This window comes from Rhea americana, unplaced genomic scaffold, assembly GCF_003343005.1.
Source record: "Rhea americana isolate MKP2758 unplaced genomic scaffold, rheAme1 scaffold_52, whole genome shotgun sequence".
NCBI classification, from domain to species: Eukaryota; Metazoa; Chordata; class Aves; order Rheiformes; family Rheidae; genus Rhea; species Rhea americana.
In genome coordinates this window covers 3,537,382-3,550,392 of record NW_028186668.1, presented here as the reverse complement: position 1 = coordinate 3,550,392, position 13,011 = coordinate 3,537,382, and the positions used below count along the sequence as shown (strand labels likewise).

Below are 13,011 nucleotides of genomic sequence, written 5' to 3'. Positions count from 1 at the left end.
CCCCCRGCTAAGGCAGTAGTAAACCCATGCTTCCTGCTTCTAAGACAAAAGCTCTCACCACTGAACCGCTACATAATGGGTAAGCGCTACTTAGCGGCTTTCTCCATGAAAGGGAAATTTTGTGAGAAGTTTATTTCTCTTGATGGGTATTTGCCATGTTTTACATGGCTTCTATGCAGGATGGTGGAGAAACAGCTGGTTTCTTCACTGGCTTTAGAAATAAAGAGCTCTGGCTTGCACAGTAGTAGAACTCAAAGAGAATTTTAAAGTTAAATAGGAAGAAAATGTGCTGTACCTCCAGGATCAAGGAGACATTTAATGTGAACTTCTTAGAACACTTTTTTTTTTTTTTTTTAATTTAACAAGGGACCATGCTTTTATCTAAATCTTGTTTTAAATTCTTTATTGGCTTTATATCCTAAGCCACTTAGGTATTTGGGGAACTTTTTATCCTTGTMTAAGTGCATTTAATAAAGCCGTAAATATATAATTAACATTAGTAATACTAATCAGTACATTAATTATTTTTTACATTGGGTCATTTGACAATTATGTAATGCTATCTTACTCAGGAAAAGATTGTATGACTTGAATCCGTATAATCTGTTACATTAAGTAATTGTCAAATGATGCAATTAGTATGGCATCTGCCATAGAAAAGGTATAACAATAGAATTACATTCTTTTCTGTGACAGATGCAATATTATGCAATTTTCTAATTGTATCTCAAAAGACCATACAACATAGTAAACTATTAGGATAATTTAAGTATACTATTAAATCCTTTTAATGTATTTAAAGTAAATGTTCCACCATACTGGCCCATAAAAGATAATTAACAGAACTTATTCTGCAAATCTATAATGCCAATTCCTAATTGAGTGTCTTAGTCTTTAACTAAATTAGAAAAAGCGAGTTAGTATTGGTGGAAAGAGTAGGTAAGTATAGCAGTGGGAGATAATAAATTATGATTACATGCCTACATTGAAACAGAGGGAAGTTGGGTATTGGTGTAATACATCACCAACCTTTAGAACTATATTCATAAGACATCTCTCATATCACATAAAATACATAAAATTTAACAGGATTCCCTTTTATGAAGAAATTGTTAACTCTCTAAGACTTTTTCCACAGAACTGGTAAGTTGAGTCACTGGATAAAGATGCTGAAAACTCACCCAAGCAAATGGTACTTCAGGTTCCATATTTATTGTCAGCTCCACAAATAAGAGAAAGAAAAAAAAAGTCCTTTTCAAGCTGTTGACTTTGTAAATCTAATCCTGTCCCAATCAGAGATGCCAACCTACAACAGCCCTTTACTTTTACTGAAAGTGCAAATATTTCCCATTTTTTTTTCCAGGGGGGCATCTAAAGTAAWCCAGACCAAAACTCTACACTGACTGGTGCTCAAATACAGTGGACAGTTATTCTGAGGAGAAAAAAAAGCCAAACAAATATTAAATGATTCAGATAGGAAATGTGCACTTAGTTAGCTCACAGTTCTAGTAACAGAAAACATACGCGTTATTTCCACTATTATCTGTTACAGCTGTTCTATCTTGCTTTGCATGGTGAGCCCTTTGAGTACAGACTAAGTAAACCTACATTTCTATATTGATCGCAGGAAGCATCTTTAGCTGCTATCTCAACTAGCTGCTTTTATTAAAAAATAAAATAGCATACAGTTCCATATAGCATTTTATTTCAATAAAAACTGATTAAAACAAAAAAGGGATTGGATTTGGCTCCCTTTTTGACTTAAATTCAGAAAGGAAAACAAATTAAATTAAGCATACTGGTAGTGTGGCAGGCCAAATGTTCATCCAGCCCAGTTATTTTGTCCTGGACATTTAGAGAAAATTATAGTGTAAGACTCCTACCAGTTCTCATCTCAGCTTCCAGGACTCTGACCATTAGGGATTTCTTGAACTGAAGGCTGTATCTCATCTTGGTGTTTAACAGGTCTTGATGGATATTTTCTCCATGAGTCTGTCTAACTGGTTTTGGAACTCAGTATTTTTGGCACTGGCAAAACTCTGTGGCAGAGAGTTTTATTAGTTATTAGCTATATGAAAAAATATTTCATTCTGTTTGTTTCAAACCTGTTTTCTGGTCATTTAGGTTGGTGTCATTAGGTTGAGTCATTCAGGTTTAGGTTCTAATATGCTGAGAACCAGTATATAAGGACAGAAGATTAAAAAAAAAAAGACATGCACAGAGCTAACTTTGGGAACTGCACAACCCTCTTACCTTCCTACATATGCTCTCCACTACTTATCCTCAAGCCACTCCATTCTATAAATCTCTATGGTATCTTCTCTCACAAATCTCTCTTCTGAGCTCAAGTAATCTCCCTCCCACCTCAAATCACAGGACTTTGGCAAGGGACTTTAAATTTATTGGATTCCTCAATATACAGTATCAGCAAGGCTACCTTTACYCCTAATTTTCATCAATCCCTTCAAACAGTAATTTTTTGTCAAAGACTGTCAGATCTTGTCTAAAGCAAAAGTGGGAATTTAACTCTGCTAAGAATGCAGGGAGAATGCCCTTTGGCACTCGTGGTTCGCAGTGGATCCAATGAAAGCTGTGAAAAACCAGGAAAGTGGTAATGTCAATTTGGCTGTATTCATAGCTAAAAAGGAAGATGTGACTATTTTAATAGTCAAATGTAATTCAGATATTCACAATTTTGTATTTTTTTWWWAAAYTCAGTTAATAAGGATATACTCAGCTCACCTAAAATGTTAGCGAACATGTTCAAGGTCATTTTCAATGCACAGAAAGGTCACTTGTTATTACTTTTCTGCCATTACTTAAAGTGARTGATACTATTTAAAAGCTTGAACCTGCCAAATTTTTAGGATAGTTGGGTTTTCCCCCAAGCAAAAACAAGGCTTGTTAAGCAAAGCGTGAACTAAATACTCCTCCTATGGTCTGTAATTTTTATTCTAATACTTTGATAGAAATAACAGAATATTAAAAACCAGAGATACTTAGAAGCAAAAACTCCATKTGATTTCTACTGCTGTAGAATACAGTATTCTACTGTTTTCTTCTTTAGCACAACCTGCTAGTGAATGTCCAAAAAAGTCTGAGAAAGAAAGAGAGAGAAAAAGAAAGAAAGAAAGAGAGAAAAGAGAAAGGAAAAGGAAAAGGAACAGGAACAGGAAAAGAAAAAAAAAGGAAAAAATAAAAAGAGCACAACTATCTTGTCTATGTGAAAAAGATAATCTTTGTCAAATAACCTTTAGAGGCTTTGGTATAGCTTAGACTAGACTGATTTGATTGTTATGTCTGGAGATTCAGCCTGGGGAAAACATAAAGAAAATGAAAGTGTCCTTATTGATTAATCCATCTCCTTTTGTCTTTTGATTTAGAGGTTCAGTTTCAGAGTCTGCCTAGGATATATAAGCGTTTCAGAGAAGACTCCATTGGTGAAGGTGAGTGGACAGCTGGGAGGTATTTTTGAAAAGTGCATAGCTTAGAAATTGAACACACATTGATCTGCACTTAAAGGACATTATGTACACTTCTTTAAGGAGCAAAGCAGTTTGTCTTTTGGTCTGTTCAGTTTATTGCAGTACTATAGGTCAGAACAGTGGCAAGGGAAAACAGTGACAAGGGACCTGTAAGATTTGTTAATTCAAGTATGAATTTAAACTGCATAAATTTTAAATTATGATGACAGATCATTCAGATTATATGAAGAAGGGGCAAGTAGTTCATTATCTCATATATCAGTATGCTAAATACCACTGCTAGCTAACGATGCATCTCTTGGTATTGTGTTAAGATAACATATTTCAAATTTACTTACTGGTTTGTTAATGCTTTCATGAAATTAAGAAGAGGACTTTTGAATCCTGGAGAAAGCTCAATGATGGAATGTTATCCTTCAAAAACACTACTATCAGCAAGGCTAACAGTTCAGTCATATAATTCATGCAAAGCCCTACATTACATGAGAGCCTATAAAGTATGTATTAATGCTATCATAAAAGTACCTAGAAATTCAGTATGACACATTCTTAGAGCAGTTTCAGCTGATGTTAAGATGCACTGATCAGCTACACTCACAAAACCCTTTGTCTCCTCAAGACAAGTGCAGTATGCAGCATTGAACCAACCTGCCTCTGCTCTCATGATGCTGCCAGGCAGAGCTTCTACGAGAGGTAGCTGAGAATGCCCACRCTCATGTTAAGGAATCCGAAATAAAGCAATATCCTACAGGAGCAGAATTTTTCCAGAAGAGATCGGATGACACCAGTGTTCAGAACATGTAAAACAACTTTCAGATAAAGCCTTCCACTAGATTTTTTTTTAAAGTTATATGCAGCCTAAGTCATTCTTTTCTGCCTTCTGCCTGAAGAGAATAGAGATAAGCTTTTTGTGTTTCAGCACACAGATACCAAGACATTAAATGGCTCTTAGAACAGACTCATCATAYGTCAAGGCATTGTGGAATTCTGTTCAGCTGCAAAATTGGAGATAAAGTAAAATACTTGATATGATCAAGTATTAATATTCTCACAGTGGTCTTTATTAAGCATGTGATCATATAGTTAACAACTGTATCATATTTGTCATGCATAAAATGTGACACTTAGTACTGTACAGGCATRGTATTGAATAAAATTTAAGTGAAAAGAAGAAGAAGTTGTTTACTTTCTTCTACAGGACTTGTCAAATTCCTCTCATACAGCATTCTCGCTCAATTTCCACTGAAAAAAACTCACACATATTTTGATTTCTTTCATGTGCATAACCTTACTCGTGCACATTTTTGTTCCTCTTTTACTTATTTCTTCATCCCAAAACAAACAATAAAAATATCAAGTAAGGTCACAGACTTTTCTAATATATCATCTCCCCCGCAAAATCAAGCATGCATTCCAAATACTTTGCTTTTTTCCGTTAGACATTATTCTGAGCCTCATCTCCCTATATGCCTTTTTAGGCTCACTTTCCATTGTTGCTCACTTTTCTCCATTTCTTTGTGTTATCTCTACTCTTTTTCTCRTAGTATTGCCTTTCCTGGAATAGTCTAAGGGTAATYAGGCTAGGAACAATGTTAGGACTAACAACATTCATCCTAGGAAAGGCTACTGAGCATAAAACATATGGGAAGGGGTGATACTTGACAATGCGTAACTAYGATCAATCCAAAAGGCTTGTTAGTGGAAGAAAAGACAATTTTCATTTCCATGACTATGCTGACACAAAATGTTAAGTTATCAAGGTTTTAGTGGTATTTAAAACTCCATGGACACATTGGTAATATCAGCTATAACTACCTCATACCACAGAGATTTCAGTTTGGTTCATGAAAGGCTCCCTGCTAATCTCAATAAAAATAAACAAAAATAAGCAAAATGGGTCTCTTCAGTGAGGAAGTATCATTTTTAACAGCTGTTTTTCCAGTACAACTGCACTTGTAAGTTGCCAAAGCAGCTACAGGAAGCCCCTGGGTAAAGACGTGAACCCACTTCTTTGGAGACTGAGAGCTACATCCATAACCTACCGATGAAAAAGGGYCCTAATTGCAAGGGTCCATATGGTGGTCGTACCAGGCCAGGGTGGGCTACCAGCCCTTCAGTGCTCTAGCTGACATGGAGAACCAGCTGCTTCACATCGACTGGGAACTGGAGCACAGTTACAACTTTTGTTACCCAGGGAAACGAGGCTGTCTGCCCTCACCTTCTGTTTAACATAAAGCCAGCACTCAGTGTAACTTCCTTCGCAAATACCAACCCAGACACATCACCAGAATATAAATGATTAAGCCAAGAAGTGGAAAAATTCATATTCAATTACCTGTCACATTTTACTGCTAATTCCTTTTCTACCCTCTGGGTCTGATTCAGCTTTCAGTTACACTCATGTAAATAATGAGACGCTTTACCAAGCTAAATGAGTTACATCAGTGAAAAATTGCGGTAAGTGAGAATAAAATCAGGCCCTCTTGTCTTAAATTTGGGTATCTCTGAAGGTAATGACTCAGAGAAAAAATGTTTTATACTTCACTTACTTTAGACTCATTTAATTGATATAAGACTATAATAATGGCTATCAAAATCTGCCAAACTATACTGTTACTTTACATATGAAAGTGCCAATAAAACTTGATATATTTAGAAGTCTGATCTATTAACAATTTTTATCAAGCATAAATCACAAATGACTTCTATAAAATCGCTGCTACAATGTAGTAATAGCACAATCTCAAGAACAGCRTCAGCAATTTTAAAATCCCTTAAAAATTTCATTTTTTTTAATCAACTTATCAGGGTATATTAGTCTAGGAATAAATTTCACTTGTGCAATTGTTTAGTACATAAATACTATCACCAGATATTATGCAAATACATAATCACTGGAAATTATAACCTACGTTGATAACATGATAGTTCCATGAGATATCAAAAACGATTTTTAAGGATCTTGTTCAATTACTACTCCAAGAAGGAGAGTTAAACATTGCTATTGGATTTTTTTCTATTTTGATAAGGATAAGGAAGCAAAGAACAACCTGACAGTCTGGAATAGTTGTCCTTTGACTTCAAAGGAATTTGTGAATTCACATAACTTGGAGAGCTGTCTATTTGTTCATACTTTTAGATTAGCTGTCATTACTACTATCAGGAACAGATCAAAGCAAGAGTCTTTGTAATAATAATAAAGAATCTAAACAATTATGCAAGGATAAAACACATTAATGAAAACTATACTCCATATCACTTACAGTTTAACTTTCAGAACTGGACACTTGAAACTTTGATCTTAATAAATGTTCCTACTGAGCACTACTTCAGGGAATAAGACATACATTATTTTGTGGTTGTTCTTTTGAAGAAATATGTTTATTGTTCTGGTTGTTATTCTAATGCTCTTTCATTAGCTGCTTTGCTGCTGCTCCAGTTTTTTTTTTTTTTTTTTTTTGGTGTGTGAAAGTTTTCTTCAGCTATTCTGATAAATTTGTATAAACACAACAGAACTTTACGAAAAACTATTTACCTAACAACTACAGAACAGATTTACATGAGAATTTATATGTCTGGAGTCCACTCTCAGCACCTAACTCTATCCCTTTAAGTGCCAATAAATTTTGCAAAATCCTCACTGTGCTGTTATCTAATATCTGTGTTTCTGCATTTCTGCTGAAAAAGCCCCAGTAATGCAAGTATTCAAATCACTTAACTTTGGGAACCGATGAAAGAAAAGCCTCCACAGAGAGCTATTCAGAGTATTTAGGTTAGGAATTTAAGTACTGACCAATTAGTCTTCATCTATTCCATGATGACGACATTTCTGTCACTGGGCAGGAACAAATTTGCCCACATCTTAACGCTAGTGAATCATTTGCACCTACTTCATTTCTGATGCCAAAAAAATATTTCCCTACTTATACTGCTGGCAAGGACCCTTATCCAGTAAAAGAAGTCTAAGCACACACATTCTGACTTCTCATCTGCTCTGGATAGCTCAGTGGATATAATGTTAATGTGATAAATGACAGAGTCAGGAAATATTTTTTGATGACTTAGAGACAAGTCTTGAATATGTCCTAAGAGTTCCCCCTACCAGTAGATGATTGGGTGTTCAATAGCATAAATCTGTTCCATCTAAAATATTCATCACATCAGAAATTGTGTTGTCCCATCAAACATCTTTAGCAACATAGGTTAGAGTCATTTTTTATGATATCCTTGTCTTAGTGAGCATATCAAAAACTCCCTTCCGAATCTAAACTGATATTTCAGCAGCATGCTGGATAACCCCTTTGCATTTGCTATGTTGAAAGCTATGTGAAGAGAAGTCTGCTCTAATTATCTGTCACGATAAGGAGCAGGAAAGCTGTGACATTTGTTTCAGAACTGTAATAGGTATTCTCATCAAAACACTTCATCACAGCTGACCAACTTCCCACTTACTAGCCTTACCGTTACTTTCTCTGCTTCTGTAAAGTAGTCTAGSGGTTAGCTGCCATACTGAAGCACCTGCTGTTTTCACATGCCTTTCACAAAAAATTCTCACGTGAKTAGGTAAATATCACATTTACAACCAAAAGCTGGAGGGACTTGGTAGGACTTTGTCTAACCTTGTTTGTTAACTATGCACAGCCAAACATTCAAACAACTTACCCGCCCAGCATAATGCATAACAGTGAAAGTCGAGCTCTGATCCTTTGGGGCAAGGTTGCCATTGCCATCTCTTGTGGAGGAATATACTGTATTTGTGTCTGATGTATCCAGGTAAGACTGAATGCGTTTAGAAAGACTCTGTTCCATTGACCAAACGGATTGGCTTTCTTCATCCAGCATTGACAAAAACCCTGACGGCTTCTGAAATGAAAAATAGATTTTCTGKTTTTAGGAGCAATAGAATTCCAGTTGTTTGTTGTACAGTAATACAGCTTGTAATTTAGTAAACAAAAATGTATATTGCCTTTGAGGGAAAAAAATGAAAAAATGGTTAAAGTATGCTGCTAAGTCTCCAAATCTATGTACATCAGATAATTCTGCAAGATATATAGGGAATAATATTTCATTTGCCTAAAATGGTAGTTATTGTTGATCTTTTAGGAAGMTGCTTAGGCTATTTCTTTTTTAGAAGTCGTATTCCAAAAACTAGCTCTAAGCACAGAAGAGACAGTCAAGCTTACAACAGGGGCTGAAGGGCATGTAATGACACACAGGTCCTACGTGTGGACCAGTACAGGCAAGGAGCTTTGGTTACATCTTCTACGCAGGACTGTTACAAATCTCTATTAGTCCTTGTGCAACGGGCAGTTATGATGGCCCCTCTCTGTGGCCTCTTTGGACCCATAACCTTCTTGACAGATTCATAAATCAGAAAATGCAGGCACAAGTTTTTATTAGTCTAACACGCAGAGTATGTGCATAAATATGCATGGTGTGAAATGGATCTGAAAAACTACCTGAAAGAAAAAATCCAAGGCTGCAGTATGGTTACCAGGAGAATACACTGTTTCCATGGTGACTCCCTCTTGTACACATTCGGCCTGCTCTTGTAGGAAAAGCACTTCATTGATATACTGGTGTATCTTCTCATTGGTCATGTTGACACATAGCTATTGTAAAAGGAAGAAAAAATGAGTATTAGAAGTTTACCGGATAATTCATCAGTACAGGGTTTACTGCATGTCTAATACTGAATTTGATGAAATGCCAATCTGCACTATGTTATCTCTCAGTAAACCACAGATTAGGAAGACCCTAGAGAAATTTACACTGTAACAACCATTATTATTAAATTGGGAAGAAACAGTTTTCCATCTGTATAGATCATTGTGAATTCCACATAAGAATTTCATATATGCCAATTTCTACCAGAATTATCAAATATAGTGTAAAGTCACACTAATTCTATTGATTGAAATGGAGTAACACTACATATAAATTGGTTCACTTAATATTCTTCTGCAGTTTATACTCAGGAAGACTACACAGTCACAATGTGTTTTAGAAAAACAACTACGTATTTGATTAGGATGGTAATTATGCAGTTAGTTCAATACTAACAAAGACATTCAAATTCTGCTTCCGCATATAACATCACTCAAGTCTAAAATGGTCTCTGAAGAACTCACTCTATCTGGTCCAAATATATCTTCTAAAACAACTGAGCATAGCCTGGTAGATAGTCTTCCTGCCTTTTATCRATATTCTAAGGAAAGGTCGACAAGAAATAATAATATGAATATTGAGTGCCTTATGAGAATTATAGTGCCTCTTGCTTTCATTCTCCTATTAGGGGCCCTGCTGTCTGATATAACACCTCCAGTAATGCACCCCACCCTCAGCTTCTGAAATACAGTGAGGCACAGAGGGACTTTTACAGCAATGGAGCATATGGAAGTTAAAGGTCAAGCCTTTAATTTGCTGCAGGAGGAATGGGTGCAAAAGACAGCTGAAATGCAACTCCCACAAAATGCTTCAATAGCATTTAATGTCTCCAGATGCTTTTGTCCTCAGATACATTATGTGATTTGTGGATGACAGTAGAAATATTTGCAATATCAACTTCTATTTTTTTTAATAAAATCTCCAAATTATCTACACAATGCCTCTATTGCAAATCAAATAGTTTGCAGGAATCTGATTTTCAATTAAAAATAGGTAGAGGCTGTATCAGTTTTATTTTGGGACTTTTCTTACTTCTATAAAAAACGTCAACCTGCAAAAGTAAATATTCAGTAATTGTGCGGAATAAAATTTTTAACTGGTTTGTTTAATTTGAAGYGGAAAATTCAGTGGAAAATTTTAAAATCTCTTCAAATGTTACATAAGAAACAATAGGAAGTTAAGAAAATAGAAACTCTTAAAGGTTTGGAAGAACTGATATATGAATAATGATGCAAGGAATGATTGCATACAGTCTGTTTTCAGATTAAACTGTTCACGTATTTGTTTTATTTGTTTTGGCCATAAACGATATCTTCCATGAATAAAGTATGTAAAAGCAATTCCACCAGAAAGTTATATTAGAAAATATGAAATATTCAGATCCATCATAAAAGTACATGGCTTAACATCCACATGAGGGAAAAGAACCAAGTAATGTATAACAGTGGCCTGAATTTTCCATTAACACCTCATGCTAATACAGTCTACTTGCATTTGCCGTATAATGAAATAGGCTAGTGTGAATAACAGCAAGAAAAACAGCACAGAATTTTATAACCAAATGTCTGTTATTAATTGAGTGTCTTTACCAATGCAGGAAAGTACAGACAAAAGAGAACCTTAAATAAAACCACAGATTTTTAAAAATAGGATTTCTCAAATTCTGTTATCTCATTCAATTAACTATAAAAGTATAAAAATGACTTATGTCTGATTTATTATGTAAGCAAAGAGATAGCTTTTTAAAGTTTCTGCCTGCCAAAATACTGATCACTGTCCAAATTCTATTTCTAATTACAAAATCTTTTCAGAAGCTTAACATTATTTTATAAGATAGATATGAGGTCACAAGCTTATATTTCACAGGATAGGTAAAGCTTTAAATTAATTTATGCTGTTTACACCTTCATTTACAAGGGTTCTTTAGAGCATCATGTCATTTCATTTTACACAATTATATTTTACCATTAGAGAAGCTGAAAAAATTGCTACAGAATCAAGTTTATTTTTTATCCTGTGCAATTCCCCTAAAAAACCCTATAAGCAGAAYAAATGCACTTGAAGATCTGACTGTGCAGCAAAATTATTAAACTATGTAATTTGAGCTGGAGGGTAAGAATGTCTWAGTCACATCTTAAAAAAGACCTGATAAACAACACTGGCTTCAACTGCCAATAGTAAAAGACATATTATTTTGTTAACACAGTCACAGGGAACACGCTGGGCTAGTAGAGGCAAAAAGCATTTGTAAATTTTATTGATTGGCATATTATGGCATACAGCGGTACGCTTTCTAGCGATGTAAGCAACAGCGTCACTCAGATCAGCAGACTTGCCCTCACGACAAGAAGGCTCTGCAAACCAGCTCAGAAAGCAAGCTCGAGTGCTTAGACAGACTGCAAGCTGCTCGAGAGCGGCTCTAGCTAGCAGCGGTTGTGAGCAACAGCTCTGCAGCACGAGAAGCASGAGACCAGCCAGGGACTGTTGAAAAGCAAGACACTCAGCTTGCGTCTTTCCCCATTTCAGTGTGCTTTATGCAGCACGCTGGGAAAAGGTGATTAAAAAGAACGCTTCAAAATGATATATTTAAAACGGTTGAAATGTAGAAACGGGATGAAAATGAACCAAGCTAACTTTCTAACCCAACGCGGTTTTTTGCTCTGTCATATGAAATACTACGTAAAACAATGCTATATTTTCTATCTACACACAAAGATATGAAAAGTTCAGAAAAACACATTTTTTTAAACACGCACAATTGCATCAAAGAAAAATGGAGGAAAAAGTAGCAGTAATAAAAGAAAACACAACAAAATCTCTACCTAAAATAGATGTTGTGGGAGTACTTTTAGGCACTGTTTATTTGCTTCATTTTGCAGAGTTACCCAACATTACCTGTAGTGTTTCTTGTCGTTAATCACCACTGTTAAGCTATCATTCACATTCTTCTTAYCAACTTGTCCCTTTGTAAGAAATCCTCTATCTAATTCTTCTATCATTTGTAGGTAAAAAACCACATACGTGGTCTGTGTTAGACTCTTCATTGAAAAGTACTTTTAGAATATCATTAGAAAACAAAAAATGGATCTACTTCTTGCTCAGATATTTAAACAAACTAATTGTAAAGTAGCAATTTTTGTTGCTGTTGAACTTTGTAAAAAAATATAATGGCATTTGATAAAATCTTTAGGTATTCACTGCATTAGATATTTTTATCTTGAACTTGTCCTAGCGCCTTTTTTTTACAAATACATTTGACTGGTTAGTACTGGTCAACTTTAAAACTGTAAATCCAAATTTAGATAGGAGACCAAAACGATACTATATTSCAAAGACAATCAAGCACCTTTCAAAAATTAAAATTTCCTGATTCCCTGCTCTTCACTTTATATATACACACATATATGTACATATACACACACTCATTTATACATACAAATATAYAGGCATAAGGCATAGCAAAATAAATTTGAATTTCTTAAAAGAAAACTCAGTGACTGTCAACCCATTGAGGGAATGATGGATATAAACATCCTCTGGAGCGCACATCCTTTGGTCATGCCGAAGGATTAGCTCTCTCTAGAGATGTGTATTCAGAGCATCAAGTAAAGCTTACAGCTGTCATATCTATCAAGCTGTGTGCTATGGGCTAAGATGATGAAACTCCAAAGCCAGGTTTAATTTTCTAGGACGTGCTCTAGCTTTTCTCAAAAATATAATTCTGAGACAATGGAAGGCAGAATCATCTTTTATTTACCGATGTTGGATACAGAAAATAATTTAAAACCTAATGTAGATAATCACTGATTTTTCAGAAGCATTTTGGCTACTGTTCCCCCTTCTATCTACCACCTTAAGG

At 35.2% G+C, this 13,011-nt stretch overlaps 1 protein-coding gene across 1 annotated transcript in view; it reads right to left on the bottom strand.

Moving 5' to 3' along the window:
* The window catches only part of MYO16 (myosin XVI), a 384,245-nt gene that overhangs the window by 91,492 nt on the left and 279,742 nt on the right, over positions 1 to 13,011 (bottom strand). Inside the window, exons 22-23 of the mRNA XM_085318127.1 lie at positions 8,945 to 9,097; positions 8,148 to 8,348 (exon numbers count right to left, since the gene is read on the bottom strand). Coding sequence (XP_085174253.1) covers positions 8,148 to 8,348; positions 8,945 to 9,097 — 354 coding nt within the window. The remainder of the gene's footprint in view (positions 1 to 8,147; positions 8,349 to 8,944; positions 9,098 to 13,011) is intronic.